Source organism: Labeo rohita, chromosome 3, assembly GCF_022985175.1.
Source record: "Labeo rohita strain BAU-BD-2019 chromosome 3, IGBB_LRoh.1.0, whole genome shotgun sequence".
NCBI lineage: Eukaryota > Metazoa > Chordata > Actinopteri > Cypriniformes > Cyprinidae > Labeo > Labeo rohita.
The window spans coordinates 13,401,448-13,419,054 of NC_066871.1; the positions used below are offsets into that span (position 1 = coordinate 13,401,448).

The 17,607-nt window shown below is 37.1% G+C and overlaps 1 protein-coding gene across 4 annotated transcripts in view; it reads left to right on the plus strand.

Annotated features, from left to right (window-relative positions):
- Positions 1-17,607, plus strand: part of srcin1a (SRC kinase signaling inhibitor 1a) — a 169,684-nt gene that overhangs the window by 11,231 nt on the left and 140,846 nt on the right. For 3 of the 4 annotated variants that reach the window (XM_051106733.1, XM_051106739.1, XM_051106740.1), the window contains exon 2: positions 7,033-7,116. The exons of the other annotated variant lie outside the window; for it this stretch is intronic. In XM_051106733.1, the coding sequence (XP_050962690.1) occupies positions 7,033-7,116 (84 nt within the window). The remainder of the gene's footprint in view (positions 1-7,032; positions 7,117-17,607) is intronic. 4 annotated transcript variants of the gene reach the window in all.

The following is a 17,607-nucleotide window of genomic DNA, read 5'->3' on the forward strand; positions in this document are numbered from 1 at the left end:
GATATTCTTGTCTAACTTACATCCCTGCTTTGGCATCGAAACAAAGGAAAGTTACTGGACTGTGACAGCTGGTCTGAGGTAAAACGCTCATGTCAATCAACTATGGTGGGAGCGGCCTCTGTCGGTGTGACGGCTTGATTTGAAAAATATTATTTTTACAGATTAATTAAAAACCACTGCATGGATTTTTATCATTATAGGGTAGATTTGTACATACACTGCCAACACACATTAATGTTCAAACAACATGAAAAAGTGAAGTTTGCATCCGATGACCCCTTTAAGCTTATTGCTGTTACTGTGGCAGCCAACAACAGCACAACTTAACCCTGCACACATTTTTATAATTCGTTATATCAAAAAACTAATTAATTCAGTCAACCTTTTTTTTACCCGGTTTTAACATGGATTTCAGTGGAGACACGAAAACAGAAGATAGAATCCATCACTGCAGCGCTTATCGGTTACTCAGGAAAAAGTTGGCAGTACAAAGGTTAGCTGTGCAAAGCTTGTGTTATTCATATTCAGTGTAAAACAGGGGTGCTCAACCCTGGTCCTGGAGATCGACTTTCCTGCAGAGTTCAGCTCCAACCCTGACCAAAGACACCTGAACCAGCTAATTAGGATCTGAAGGAGCACTTGATAATTACAGACAGGTGTGTTTGATTAGGGTTGGAACTAAACTGTGCAGGAAGGTCGATCTCCAGGAACAGGGTTGGGCACCCCTGGTGTAAAATGTCCTAATGTGCATCTTTTCAGCTAACAGTTAACGGTAGTGTAAAAAAATACTTTGGCTATATTAAAAAAACACAAGTCTTATTAAATTGTATCATCAGGGACAAATATCCATTATACCTCCAGCGTATGAATTTTTGATAGCTGTCTCAATATTCCTATCTTAAATTACATTTTTGCATGTTAATCTGAGTGCATTTAACCTCGGGAGAGCTCTGCCATCATATCAATGTTTTAGTGTGTCCTCTCCTGTGATTGGCTAACGATGACATAATGGTTTCATGACAGTGTGTTGATGATTAGACGCATTTTTTTTAAGAGGAAACCGTACAGTGTCACTGATGTTGCACTAAACATCAGCTAGACATCTAATCCGCAGTACATGGCAACATGGGATACGCCAGCCTCCAGCAATGACATTGCTATGACAGGTAACCTTGAGGGGCGTCCATCTATCCTTTCACTGTTCTCTCCTTGTTTCTCTCAGTCACACACACAAACAGGTGCATGCTGGTATTCACTGGGGCTTTATAACAGCAGGAGCGCTTTAATGACAGTTATTTCTTTCCAGACTCAATCTGAATTAATTGGAGCGCTGTCTGTTTTTGCAAAGAGTAGATTTTTCTCGTAGTTTTTTCAGTGGTAGAGCAGTAATGGCTAATTTAGGCCCGAAAATCCTTTACTAAGCTGTCAGAGTCTGTTTGAGTATATGTGTTTGTTTTTGTGTATAAAAGAGGATTTACTGCAAGGTTTTAGGTCTTGGCCCACAAGATAAACCCTAAAATAAATCAGAAAATTACATCCCTGAACACAGCTGTGTATGTGCATCGCTGTCAAATGTGTGTGTGTCCATATCTGCAGATTTACTTCATAAATCCAACGCTTGACGGCTATAGGATCCATATCAATCAGTGTGTAATTTGCTGGGAGCACAGAAAGCCCGCAAATGCTTTCTTAGCACTTTCCTCCTGTGAATCGATTAGTCTTTATGAATGAACAGCCAGATCCCCTTTGACATCCTTCCTGTCCGCTATGTCCCGCTCATGCCGTTCTTCTCATCTTTCTCTGTGTTCTCTCTCTTTATCTGTCCATCTTTGTACATGCAGACTTGAACCTGCTAATAATAAATCAGTTATTTTGCTTTTTCGGGAACAGAGTGCTGCTGTGTTGACTGTTTTCTACAACTAGTCTGGATTAAATTATGATCTCATTTTGTACCTAATAACAGTCACCTCAGGTGATCCGAACACAAATAGACAACACTAAATGGGTCCAATATGTTTTTTAGATCTGACCACTCAAACCGTTAATATAATCAGTTACAATAACAGCGAGGACTCGGCTTAATGTCTCGTTTGTGCTTGAGGTCTCTTTTGGAAAGTAAAGAAATTCAATTACAAGTGGTGACAGGAGTTGCATGTTAATACTAGGTGTAAACGACGATCTGTCTCTCCAGATTACTTGTGAATGGATTACTCAAGACAGAGGTTAATACAGGCTTACACAAGACCTGTGTTCAGATATGGGTGATTTTTCAATTTATCTGTATAACTGTTAAAAAAGTAAAAAAACTTGACTGAATTAACCTGACTACACTACACTCTCAAAAAACAGGGTGCAAAAGCTGTCGCTCGTCAAAAGTACCTTATGGCTACTAATATGTATTTTTTTTAAGTGTAGCTTACACCACTGAAGGTCATTTTTAACTGTTGGTATTTTACTAAATGAATGCATTTTTGAACGTTTGGGTTGAGTAAGAGTAAAGATATTTATATTGGTACAAAAGATTTCTATTTCAAATAAACACTGTTCTTCTTAACATTATATTCATCAAAGAATCCTGAAAAAAATGTATCACAGTTTCCACAAAAATGTGAGGCAGCAGAAGCAGCAGCAGGAACTGTTTTAAACATTAAAGGTGACCTCTCATGTCCCTTTTTACAAAATGTAAAACAAGTCTCTGATGTCCCCAGTGTGTGCATGTGAAGGTTTAGCTCAAAATACCTGACAGATCATTTTTTTTATAGCTTGTTAAAATTGCCACTTTTAGGGTATGAGCCAAAACACGCCATTTTTGTGTTTGCCCCTTAAATGCAAATGAGCTGGTGCTCCCAGCCCCCTTTTCAGAAGAGGGTGGAGCTTCAAGAGCTGGCAAAAACAAAACAGGATAATCTCATGCACTGAAAATGTCAGTATCTCTCCGTAGCGGTATTCAGCCTTTTTGTTTGAACCAGAATCAGTTTAAAAGTCAGTCAACTGATTGTACTTTACATAATAAACATGCGTTTATGAATTACACAGACGGGGAGCATGGCACGATAAAATAACAACACAGCTGTAGGACTGCCCCCTAATAGTCGACTAACCGTTAGTTGACAACCAAAATTCCACAGGATGTGGCGAAGTCACTCAGCCCATGACGGACTGATCGTTAATGGCTGGTCTATGTGGTAATATATATCTATGTGGCAATATTTTTAGTCATACAGATAAGAGTAATACATCTTTAGAATCTGTAAAAACTCTACGCTTATTTGTGTGCACTCATAATAACAACGAAATGTTGTGCTTTTGTAAAATAATGACCTGTATGATCTGTATGAAACATGTAGGTGCATACATTACTGTGGAGATGATGAGTCAATGTCGCTGACTTCATCTCTTAAGCCGAAGTCGATCAGAAAAATCTTTACTCGATGGCAGCCCAACATAGCTAGTCTCATGGTGACATCGTGCTGTCATAAACTTCCCACTTGTGATTATGAGCATGACAAATTCAAGCGGTTGACCTCACATTGCTTTTTTTATGCAAATTTTAACTCCCACATTCCTGTATTTCTATTTACGATCATTCTGGAAGCACGTGAAAGCAGCATCAGTGAGAACAGGCAGAGACAATGGTAGCTTTAGCAACATTAGCCTTACAGAGTGCCAAAAACTCTTTTAGAAAGGCAATTTGGAAAACAAACACATGATACTTACTTTGTCTGGAGCTGACTTTCACGCATGAAGTGTTGGTATTGATTCCTAAACATATAGGGGACTTCATAAATTTTTTTCCGGGACATTTCCTTCGATAATGAAATTTAACCACAGTGTCCCAGCGGCTCAGATGGAGGGAGTCTACTGAGACTCCTATGTTTGTTGGTGCATCCTAACACACAACACTTGTAATGCCTCTTTGGCACTGACATTGTATATCTCCAGTAATGGCGGACTGCTGCTTCTCACTCAGAGCTGTGTTTATTGTAATAGGCCAGTTTGTCACAAATGGGCGGGACTTGTTCCCTACAATGACGTGTATGTTGGGAGAATCTGAAATTGCTTGTTCTGAGAGACTGTTAATAATTTATCTGGATTATAAAAAAATGAGTGGGTAGATTTTTACCATTATAGGCCGGTTGTTACACTGAAGACTGAAGAAAAATGATGCTGGAAATTCAGCTTTGCATTACAGGAATAAATACATTTTACAATAAATTAAAAAAGAAAGCATTTTAAATCATAATATTCTGAAATATGACTGTTTTTTCTGTTTTTAAAACTTTACTGTTTTACTGTATTTACACTGTATGTAAAAAGGCAACTATGGTAAGCATAACAGACCTTTTTCTGACCCGAAACTGTAAATGCTGTGTGTATAATGGTATATATAGAGGGAAGTTAGGGTAATTTAACCGTTCACCGCTCAAAAAGTATGTAATAAAATGCAATAAAAAGCTAACATGATCTCTTCTTTAAACCTAGAAAGATTTTTTTTTTTGCTTTAAAACCATTCTAGGGGACAGAAAATATCCCCTAATTGAAGAATCACCCATATATGAAATTAAATTATGTGCAAACCTTTATTGCTCTGATTCAAAATGGTCTCTGAAATTCAACTGAATATGAAAGGCGGCTTTTAGAAGTTGTTACTTCTTAATAATATTCTCTTCATGTCATTCTTCAGTGATTTTTATCGTTAGCTGATATAATTCAAACAGTGAGGCAATCACACAGCACCACAGACACCGCACAGGTGCCTGAGCCTGTTCTTCCTCTCCTGCAGTCACTGCGCTTACTGGCTTTTTCAGACTCACTGGACACCATTCATTATCTCTTTCTTGTTTTTGCCTGTTTTTTGTCTGTCGATCTTGAAGAAAAAAACATACATACATCGTTGTCATGTATTTGTCTTAAACAACATGCTTTGACTGTAGATTTAGCTTGATGTTGCACGTATTGCTCCCTGCTAGATATTCTATTCTGTTCTTTGCATGTATTTAAGCATTTTTTCTGTTCTCCCTGTCCATGTCATTCATCTCTGACTCTCTGAATGACTGTTCACCTGTCAGCACTAGAAGTAGAGCTGCGATTTGTGGCTGGACTTAATTCTCTTTTTATCGGCAGCAGAACTAGGTCAGACTGGAGCCTGTGTCTGAGCCTGCAGACAGAAACAAGCAATCACCACTTTGTCTGGCCTGAGGAGCCCACAGTTGTTTGCTGTTAGCCATTAGTACCAGACAATGAGGCTCCATCGGCACCGCGCTCCATCACTCAATTCAATGAACGCATTCAGCGGAGCATCCCGTGCAGACAAATATCTGCTTTTAAAGGCAGCTCATGAGATGTCTCCCTATTCGCAGCTCTCACTCTTAGCACTTACTAGTTTATTTAAATTGTCCACTAACCATTCCAACATTGTTGTTTTTTAAATAAATGTATACTTTTATTCAGCAAGGATGCATTCAATTGATAAAAAAGGACAGTAAAGACATTTATAATGTTACAGATGATTTCTATTTCAAATAAATGCTGTATTTTTAACTTTCTGCTCATCCAAGGCAAAACTATTAAGCAGCACAGCTGTTTTCAATTTTGATTGTAATATAGATGTTTCTTGAGCAGCAAATCAGTATATTAGAATGATTTCTGAAAGATCATGTGACACTGAAGACTGGAGTAATGATGCTGAAAATTCAGCTTTGCCGTCACAAGAATAAATTAGAATTTAAAACATAGTATAAGTTACATATAGTGTATTTTAAATATTTTAAATTGTAATAATATTTCACAGTAGTACTGTATTTACTGTATTTCTTATTAAATTAATGCAGCTGTGCTGAGAATAAGAGACCTTACCCTAAACTTATGAACAGTAGGATATGTGTTGTGTTTAATAGCATACTGTAGTAGAAACAGCTCTAATAGAAATGACATTTTAAATATTTTAATTGAATACAATAATGAATGCTTATTATGTTATATTATATTATATTAACAATTTAAAAAAAAATCTAATATGCTAGGAGTTGACCATTTATCGGCCTGACTGATTATCGACACTAATAGTAAGCATTTTTATGGTTATCGGTATCCGCCATTTTCAAAACCGATTAATAATTTAAAAGCATTTAAGGTACGTTTTTGTCAGAGCTCTTGTTATTCTAAATTTTGACATTAATTTTAATTTTTACACCAAACATATATATTGGTTCAAAATATCTATATTATTGGTCTACTTGATCTGTAATAATCGGTATCGGCGTCGGTCCTGAAAAACACATATTGGTTGACCCCTAAATATATGCATAATTTGGAAAAATAAAATAAATTGCTGCTTTATTGTGGTTGTTTGGCTCCTCACAACAGACGGACAGTGATCATTCTTGTCAATTTTTCAATAAATCTTTTTCACAAAAGCTTCTGAAATGATTTTTTTTCATAATGTTCTATTTTATATTGTAAATATATTGGTTTTCAGTAGTAAAACAAAAATATAAATAAAAATAAAAAGTAGTTGAAAAATAGGTAATGAATGCATAATAAAACGTCATGAAACCTTAATATAACAAAAAGGGCAAAGAGGCTAGTTTTATTAAAAATCATCTCTGCAACATAAAATGCCAACAGATTTGAAAGATGTCTGTCATATATGAGTTCATAGTATAGGGATGAGGAAGAGAGCAAAGTTACTCATGTAGTCTGTGTGTTTGTGGAATGATGTTTAATACTGAGTAACACAGGGAGGGAAACATCCAGTACCAGCTGCATATTTAAACACTCATGGATTTGCTTGACTTGCTGTCTCACATACACACACATTCACACAGCTGCATCTAATCTGTAAATGTTTAAATAGTGGCCTTCAGCACAAGGTTAAAGATCTTTGGGTATTCCTGGCACAAAAATGTCATATATATGTATGTGTGCACGAGTTTGTTGTGTCACTCTGAAACCGTGAAAGTGTGTGTTTGCGCTGAAATGGTAATCGGCTGGTCTCCCTCTGACACTCGTCTCCCTCCCTCTGTTCTTCAGCCATCACTGCTGGAAAGAGAGATAGAGAGAGAGAGCACACGGCAGCGCGACCAGAATACAAAGCAGGCCGAGATGATGTGGAAGGTGTGTGTGGGCGGAGGGGGTTATGGGTAGGGCTGAGATGATGCACTCATGACACCTTGCTAACAATCTTCCAACCTTCTTTCATGAGAAAATCACTGTGTTTGTCTTTTTTAACAATGTGCAACCTAGGTACTGATTGCACTTTCAGGTGTTATATTTTGGTTATGCTTGGTTTCAGTAGTCCACTTTTGACATTCTACTAACTATAAATAGCTTTGCAACAACATGTCAAGTAACTCTCATTAATTTGCAACAACATGTCAACTAACTCTCATTAACTTGCAACTGCATGTCAACGAACACTCATTAATTTGCAATTTCATGTCACCTAACTCTCATTAGAGTATTAGTAGCCTGCTAGGTTAGGGTTAGTAGAATAAGTTGATGTAATACTCCAATGATTGCTAGTTGACATGGAGTTGTGAAGTTAGTTATAGGGTCATTCCATGTAAACTCAACCAGAGGTTCCTGGCCAGAAAGTTTGATTTTGAGATTTTTTTTTAAGTTAAAGGGATACAAATTTATTATATATTATATTATATTATATTAGATTAGATTTAAAAAAGTCTAATATGCTAGGAGTTGACCATTTATTGGCCTGGCTGATTATCGGCAGTGATATTAAGCATTTTTATGGTTATCGGTATCAGCCGTTTTCAAAAAGTTAATAATAATTTAAAAGCATTTAAAGTAAGTTTGTGTCAGAGCCCTTGTTATTCTTAATTTTGACATTAATTTTCACCAGATATATATATATCGGATTCAAAATATCAGTTATCGGTCTACTTGATCTGTAGTATATGCATAATTTAGAAAAATAAGCAAAATTGCTGCTTGATTGGGGTTGTTTAGCTCCCCACAACAGAGGGACTGTGATAGTTTTTGTAAAAAGGAATGCAAATTTCGAAAAGGAAAAAAAAATTCCACATCACTATTGGCATATAATGCAACACAATTGCTAAAGTAAACCGATCTTACTAATAGAACTACCAATCTCTGTGTAAACATAACATAATCTATAACATATAACAACATAATGGCTCCAAAAATTGTATATTTAAGAGTTGTATTTTGACCCCCCTCTATAAAGTAGTGGATTACTTAGTAAATACGTCCATGACATCAAATATTTTGGCTTTCATCGCTATTTGTTTGTCTTTCCAAAGAAAAAATATTAACAAAATCAAAAATTTAAGCCAGTTTCTGAAATTTGATTTAACATGGAGTGAGCTTATATCTAAAGTGGACTATCAAAATAAAGAGTTAACTATACATTTTAAAAAGCTTCTTGAAATGAAGGTATAGTTCATCCAAATATTTCTGTCATTAATTACTTAACCTCATGACTTTCCAAACCTGTAAGACCTTTGTTCATCTTTGGAGCACAAATTAAGATATTTTTAATGAAATCCGAGAGCTTTCTGACCCTACATAGACAGCAATGCAACTGACATGCTCAAGACCCAGAAAGGTAGTAAGGACATTGTTAAAATAGTCCATCAGTGTTTCAACCTTAAAGGAGAAGTCCACTTCCAGAACTACAATTCACATATAATTTACTCACCCCCTTGTCATCCAAGATGTTCATGTCTTTCTTTCTTCAGTCGTAAAGAAATTATGTTTTTGGAGGAAAACATTTCAGGATTTTTCTCCATATAGTGGACTGATATGGTGCCCTGATTTTGAACTTCCAAAATGCAGTTTAAATGCGGCTTCAAACGATCGCAAATGCAGTTGTAAACAATCCCAGCTGAGAAAGAAGGGTCTTATCTAGTGTAATGATCATTTTTTTAATAAAAATAATAAAAGTTATATACTTTTTAATGCCAAACGCTCATCTTGTCTTACTCTGTCTGGACTGTTTTTGTTCCGGTTCATGACAGTTAGGGTATGTCGAAAAAACTCCCATCTCATCCCTCAACTTCGAAATCGTCCTATATCGCTGTTTTACCTTTTTTGTTAAGGGTGTTTGATCTTCTTTGCCTGTTTACTTTGCAAAGACTGGGTCAGTACTTCTGCAGCGATGTAGGATGATTTTGAAATGATTTTTGAAGTTGAGGGAGAAAATACAATTGGAGTTTTTCGACATACCCTAACCTTCTTGAGTTAGAGTACACATCTCTTCTGCCGTTCTGACATAGAACCTGGCAGAAATTATTAAATCAAGTCATTATTTTTGTTTTGTTTACACACAAAAAGTATTATTGTAAATTCATAACATTAATGTTGAACCACTGATGTCACATGAACTGTTTCATCAATGCCCTACCTTTCTGGGCCTAATGACAGAATTTTCATTTTTGGGTGAGCTATCCCTTTATGATATTCTTGTGTAAATACTTTAATACCATGTGTCGTTGTGGCATGCTCAGTCATTTAGCGAAGCGTGTGCATCTGAGACACAGTTTGTGAGGTCATTTTGTTGTCTGTAATTACCAAGTCTTTTAGCTCAGTAATAAAAACACCAGGGTTTTGTTTACAAGCAAAGCTATAGGGGTGCAGTGCAGTGAATGACTGAAAAAAAGTGATGCACATTTGTAGTGCCTTAATACTACATGTAAATTTGGAGCAAGAGGTAGCGAGCTAATGTTTGGCTTTAGCGTTCAATGCATTATGGTAATGTGCCGTTAAATTGCTTATGCTCTCTATGGATTTGTGATGTGAGGATGAAGAAAGTGGAAACAAAAAAGGAAAAGCTGGAACTCTGATGAGGAGTGAACTGATGGAAAGGGAATGAGAGAGAAAGTTGCTTTCATGCCTGTGAGTGAGTTAAACTGGCTGTTGTTTGACCTTCGTCAAGATCAAAATTGCAAGGATTGATGCCAGAACATGCACACACACACAAATCAATTCAATTAAGCTACATCAGATGGCTTCTGAATGTAGTTATTGCATTGTCCATCCATTTTCTTCTCCGGTTTCACTGTATTTCCTTCTCTGTGGGGTGTATTTGTGTGTACTGTATGCAAGAGTAAGGCCTAATTAGGACTAGACTGGTTTTCCCAGCGGCAGTGAGGTAAATTCATCTTTCAGAAATGTACTTTGTGTATATTTTAGTCCCATTCGCATCAAACACGTTGGTGCTTTTCTCACACAACCTTGGGAAAATATTACCGAGTAAATTACCTGCTGTTTTCCGGGTGACTCAAGTGTTCTCTGAGAATTTTAATCCTGTTCTGATAGGATTTTCTGTGATTGTGGTATATTATTATCTTCTTTTACTCTTCCTCTTATTTATTTTGACCTTTGTTGAATACAGTAGCTGTTATATTTCTTTTTTCACTGCGTGTTGCAGCTCCATTATGAACTTAGTGAACTGTGGAATAATTGTATCCCATCTGATGTAAAAGGAATAAGCGGTCAAGACCAGCTCATTTAAAGTCCCCATGAAATCAAAATGGAAGTTTTTTGGCTTTTAGTATGAATATGTTAGCCTCAGGGTTATCTATTAGCTAGTGTGCTCCAAAACAATTACAAAATTTGCATTTAGAAGATATAAGCATTCAAAACTTACGGTCTCTCACTTCCGCCATTATGGATCAATGGTTTTGACGTTGCACTTCAGCTTCTCATCAAACTTTCTGTCCAATCAAATGCTCTCTAGAATCCGAAGCGCCCCGCCCCATACACCATAAATAGACACTGAACCTGTGGATAAAATCAGTCACTTGTTCACAGAACTTGTGTTTTCTGTACGGCTTTAAGCTCAACAGCTCTGCCCAAGCTGTGATATAAACAAAATGCTACTGGCTTTTTAAAAAAGGGGGTGGGACTGCTTGATATGTCCCGCCCTGTTTTTCTGTTTCAGTTGAATTTACATCAACACATGGAATAATGATGCATGTTTCAAAGCACTTCAATGGACCTTTAAAGGGTTGGTTTACCCAGAAATGAAAATTATTACATCCTAGGCGTATATGACTTTCTTCTTTCAGACGAATCCAATCGGAGTTATATTTAAAAATGTCCTGGCTCTTTCAAGCTTTATCATGGCAATAGGTGGGTGTTTCTTTTCAACAGGTCAAAACAAGTCCAATAAAGTGCATCCATCCATAATAAAAAGTGCCTCACATGGCTCCGGGTGGGGGTGAATAAAGGCCATCTATAGTGAATCGATGTGTTTTTGTAAGAAAAATATCCATATTCAACACGTAATAATCACTTTAATCTAGCCTTGCACAAACTGTTGTACACAGAAGCCGTTCCGGGCGGATGATGTAGGACGTCGGGAGAGGTAAAACAACAGTACAAAGCAGAAGCACAAAATGAGTATTTGTAAAGAAAAATGTCAGAGGATTTCAATATAAGCCAAGAGGAGACTGTTTTTCTTTTGCTAAATTAAGGAAACTTTGCTTTCTTTGCTCCTGTAAACAAACGTTTGTTTCACGAGACTCACCAGCGCATACGCAACACCCTACGTCATCTGCCCAGAACGGCTTCCATGTACAAAAGTGAGCGCAGGCTAGATTAAAGTGATTATTATGTTTTAAATATAGATATTTTTCTTACAAAAAGCATCGATTCACTACAGAAGGCATTTATTCACTCCCCGGAGCCATGTGAGGCACCTTTTATTATGAATGGATGCACTTTATTGGACTTGTTTTGACCTGTTGAAGAGAAACACCCACCTATGCCATTACAAAGCTTGAATAATCCAGGACATTTTTCAACTCCGATTGGATTCGTCTAAAAGAAAGAAGTCATATATGTCTAGGATGCCATGAGGGTTAGTAAATAATGGGCTAATTTTCATTTTTGGGTGAACTGTCCCTTTAAGTCTGAGTCAAACCTGAGCACCGTGTAGTTTGAAGTCTGAAGGTACATTCCAGTTGACCATAAGTGTGCTGTTAAGTTGGCTTCACAGGGTATTCTGTCATATTAAATGAGTTTCCAATCCAAAGGGAATATCCATGTTGAGTTCAAAGGGCATTAACATAGGGAATAAGGGAACAGATAATACAGATACATCACTTCACAGGCAGTCGAGAGTGAAATTTACCCACTAGTCATTATGCATCAGTTTGAATAAAATAAATGCACTGAAAATGAGTTTTTGAGTTTAATTAGTCCCAGATGTGGTTTGTATGCAGATGTTTGCTTGTATAAAGTGCACAGGATGTGACAGTCACAATGCAGCTATCATGATTGTGGTTAAATACACAGCTGATAGAGCCAAATTGTTTGTTTTAATATTTAACATCAACAACAGGCATTTTAAACTCAGTTTAGCGCTTTCAAATGGCAATTTATATATAAATCAATCAATAATGTAGTGTTTATATAAATACACACGGATGTATTATACAGTACACATGCATTACACATACATACAGTATTTAAGTATATTATGTCATTATACATTAAACTCTTTTAAGTGTCATCTATCATGTGTTTGATGACATTGCAGGATGTTATAAATGAACACTTTTTTGTTCAACGGCCACTTTAGTAGCAGTATGCATAATGCCTGTTACAACTACGTCACAAGTCTTATTTCAGTGGGTTTTGTGATACACACATCCTGATCACATGACCTTGTATGACGCTCATCCTGACAACAGAAACTTCTGAGATCATAATCTGTGCATAAAATCACAGGCAACCTAAATTAATAATTGTAACTCAGATGTCATTTAGAAAACAAATCTCACTTGTTCATGCACGCACAGATGTGTAACCATGAATGAAATAATTAAAATAGCCTAATTCGGCCAGGCAGATGCCGTTGTCATGGAGACCTTTTAAAAGAAACCTCCTTCACTTTCATTCCTCTCTCATGTGCTCGCCTATTCATCTTCCATCACAGCGTCTTTTGCGAGGCGGAAGATGTTTTAGAAAGCACCCGTGGTAGATAGCAGATGACACAAACCATCTGTTGCCCCCTGCTGTGTGAACTGGATGTGATGTCATCACAGTTGGACAGGTATCAAAGTGGTGTCTTTTCTGCTGGCTGGCATCTGCCTGGGCAAGATGCTCTGGGTGTGTTTCAGTGAACTTTCTGGAACTTTGCAAAAAGTTGCCTTGCTCTTTTTGGCCATCCTGGAATGCTGTCAATAACTGTTCACTACTCTTGTCATTTAGAGATCTACTTAGATGACAAAAATGGTGGCATTTCCTACACTCTTTCTCTCTCTTTCTCTTCCTGTCACTCACACACACGCTAAATCTCTCTTGTGCACTCAGTTGCATTTCTCTCTAACGTTCTTTGTTCCTGTCACATCTCAGGTAAGGAATCGTCAAATATTCATGAACTTCTGGAATTATTGATGCAGAGCGTGAGTATTTCTCATGGGAGGGCTTCTGTGTTTTATGGGTTTCATTTAAACAGCCTGTTTTTCCGGTTGGTATGAAATGCCAGAGAGTGTGAAAGTATGTGTATTAGAATGAGTATGTGTGTGTTTGTCCACTGAGAAACAAGGTCTTGCCAGACACAGTTTATGAGATTCCATCTGCAGTCATTTCAGCGGAATTAAACAACCACGAACAAGCAACTAAAGGAAAATCCATGTCCACTGTTGCTCAGGGTTTCTGAACCAATGAGGGTGAAGAGTAGGCGAGATGGAATGGAAGGTCATGCATACAGGAACCGATTATGAGCTTTTAGCTTAACGGAGTCAACTTACAAAAACATACTTTTTACATGACACAGTCCTACATAACCATTCAATTAAATGTCACTGTGCTTAACCTAAACATTGTTTCAGCAATAAACATATGTTCAAGTTCCCTCCATAATGACAATAGCTACTGATTAATTCATGCAAGCATGACTGTCGTGACTAACTGCACTGAACCTGAACACAGACTGTTAACATAAACATCAGTGTACTGAACCTAAGCATATTATGAGTGCTAATGTTAAAGTCACTGCACTAAACCTAAACATTGTCTAAATTCTAACAAAAATGTCCTTGCATTAAACCTAGACGTCATCCGAGCACTAATATAAACGTCACTGCGCTAAACCTAAGCAAATTCTGATCGCTAACAAACATCACTGCCTGAACCTAAACATTGTCTGAATGCTAATGTAAGCGGCATTGAACGCTAACGTACACATCACTGCATTGAACCTAAACACATTCTGAATGCTAATGTAAACGTCACCGCACTGAACCTAAACATCATTTGATGCCAATGTAAACATCACTGCACTGAACCTAAACACATTCTGAATGTTAATGTTATCACAGTGAACCTAAACATCTTGTAAATGCCAACATAAACATCACTGCACTGAACCTAAACATCGTCTGATGCCACTGCACTGAACCTAAATATTGTCTGAACACTAATGTAAACACAGCAGTGAACCTAAACATCGTCTGAATGCCAACGTGAACATCACTGCACTGAACTTAAACATTGTCTGAACACTAGTGTAAACATCACTGCACTGAACCTAAACATCGTCTGATGCCAGTGTAAATATCACTGCACTGAACCTAAATATTGTCTGAACACTAATGTAAACATCACTGCAGTGAACCTAAACATTGTCTGAATGGCAACGTATATGTAACTGCACTGAACTTAAACACATCCTGAATGCTAATGTAAACATCACTGCACTGAAGCTAAATATTGTCTGAACACTAATGTAAACATCACTGCAGTGAACCTAAATATTGTCTGAATTAGTGTTGTCACGGTACCAAAATTTCAGTATTCGGTACCAATACCAGTGAAAATCCACGGTTCTCGGTACCAATTTCGGTACCAAATCAAAACACAAAAACATGAATTGAACAACACTATTTTTATTTATAACAAACAAAAATAAAACAAAGTTTTGACTTGGAAGCTGGTATTTTGGGCTGAGGTGATGAAGCATTTGCTGAAATCCCCATTTTTCACTGTATAAACTGGCACTTGATCCATACATGTGAATTCAGCAACAGCTCGGTTCAGTTTTCTTGCCTCAGGTGAGTTTTTGTCATACTTCTGCTGCTGAAAAGCATCTGGAACCGTTGTCTGCTTAGGAGTTTGGTTCGTGGTCTTCTTCAGCCTGCAGCTGTAAAAGGAAAATATAATATACTTGAGTAAAACAATTGGCCGAGTCTAACTAAATGCAATATTAGATTGACACCAGCTAAACAGAACTTTATATATAACTTTTCAGTAAATAACAAACCTCAGCTTTTTATAACAAAGTTAGATAAGATTACTTATATTGAGTGTAAGATATCAATGTTGCACAGACGGAAACTGTCTTATTAAAAACACTTTACAAAAAGACTCCATTTAACATGACTTAATAAACAAGTGTTACATAGCAATTATTCTCTTAATTTCAAAATGTATTAATAATTTATTTTAAATTAAAAGTTGTATCTGTTAACATTATTTCACGCACAATGAACAAACATGAACCATCAAATGTTTGTATAAAACAAAATTCACACACATTAATTAATGTTCACTCACTGTAACTTGATGTTAGATAATATTAAGTCATGTTAATGAAAAGTATCTTTTACCAAACTATACAGGACTGTATTTGACTGTACTTTTATTTAATCAAACTGCGCAAACTATATTTCATAGCCTAGAACTGCTTTTCTGATGGACCGATTTTAAGGCTATAAACATTAACCATACATTTGTACATTTGTTCTCTAACACACATATTTTAGCTACACATGTCATTTAAAAGCCTCAGGTGTGTAAAAATACCACACTATCATGTCCTGTTTTTTTTTTTTTTTTTTTTTTTTTAATAAACGCTATAGGAGCATTAAACACGTAATAAAGAAGTTTATTCTAATACTCGCGTTAGCATTAGCCGCGCTTATGCTAACGATTAACTAAGCAAATGGCGATGTTTATTTAAGGTATAATTTTTATAACAAAAGCTCTAAATATAAAATTAAATGAAAACTTACCTGCTTGAACTCTTTCATTAAATCTGGGTGTCGGTCTTTGAGGTGTTTTATTAAGTTCGATGTATTTCCTCCTTTTGAGAAAGAACTTCGATGCACCGTTTGCAAATGGGTTTCTGATGATCTATGATGTTGCCCTTGTCATCAGCCGCAAATACAAAATATTTCCACACGTGGCTCCTTCCTCCTTTCTTTTCAACAAGCGGATTCAGAGCAGCCGCATCAGCAGCACCGCCGGTCGCCGTGTCTCTGTGCTTTTGTGAAGAAGACGCAACAACTGCGCAGTGCGTACTTTTCGCATAGCGCAGTAAGAACCGGGTTGACCGGGTGCTCGGTACCACCGGTACTTAAGGAAACCTGGTACCGTAACATTTAATTTTTTTTAGTACCGACTTGGTACCGAAGTACCGGGTCTTTTGACAACACTAGTCTGAATGGCAACGTATATGTAACTGCACTGAACTTAAACACATCCTGAATGCTAATGTAACATCACTGCAGTGAACCTAAACATTGTCTGAATGGCAACGTATATGTAACTGCTCTGAACTTAAACACATCCTGAATGCTAATGTAAACATCACTGCACTGAACCTAAACATCATCTAATGCCAGTGTAAACATCACTGCACTGAACCTAAACATCGTCTGATGCCAGTGTAAACATCACTGCACTGAACCTAAACATCGTCTGATGCCAGTGTAAACATCACTGCACTGAACCTAAACATCGTCTGATGCCAGTGTAAACATCACTGCACTGAACCTAAACATCGTCTGATGCCAGTGTAAACATCACTGCACTGAACCTAAACATCGTCTGATGCCAGTGTAAACATCACTGCACTGAACCTAAACATCGTCTGATGCCAGTGTAAACATCACTGCACTGAACCTAAACATCGTCTGATGCCAGTGTAAACATCACTGCACTGAACCTAAACATCGTCTGATGCCAGTGTAAACATCACTGCACTGAACCTAAACATCGTCTGATGCCAGTGTAAACATCACTGCACTGAACCTAAACATCGTCTGATGCCAGTGTAAACATCACTGCACTGAACCTAAACATCATCTGATGCCAGTGTAAACATCACTGCACTGAACCTAAACATCATCTGATGCCAGTGTAAACATCACTGCACTGAACCTAAACATCATCTGATGCCAGTGTAAACATCACTGCACTGAACCTAAATATTGTCTGAACACTAATGTAAACATCACTGCAGTGAACCTAAACATTGTCTGAATGGCAACGTATATGTAACTGCACTGAACTTAAACACATCCTGAATGCTAATGTAAACATCACTGCACTGAAGCTAAACATCATCTGATGCCAGTGTAAACATCACTGCACTGAACCTAAATATTGTCTGAACACTAATGTAAACATTACTGCAGTGAACCTAAACATTGTCTGAATGGCAAAGTAAATGTAACTGCACTGAACTTAAACACATCCTGAATGCTAATGTAAACATCACTGCACTGAACCTAAACATCGTCTGATGCCAGTGTAAACATCACTGCACTGAACCTAAACATCGTCTGATGCCAGTGTAAACATCACTGCACTGAACCTAAACATCGTCTGATG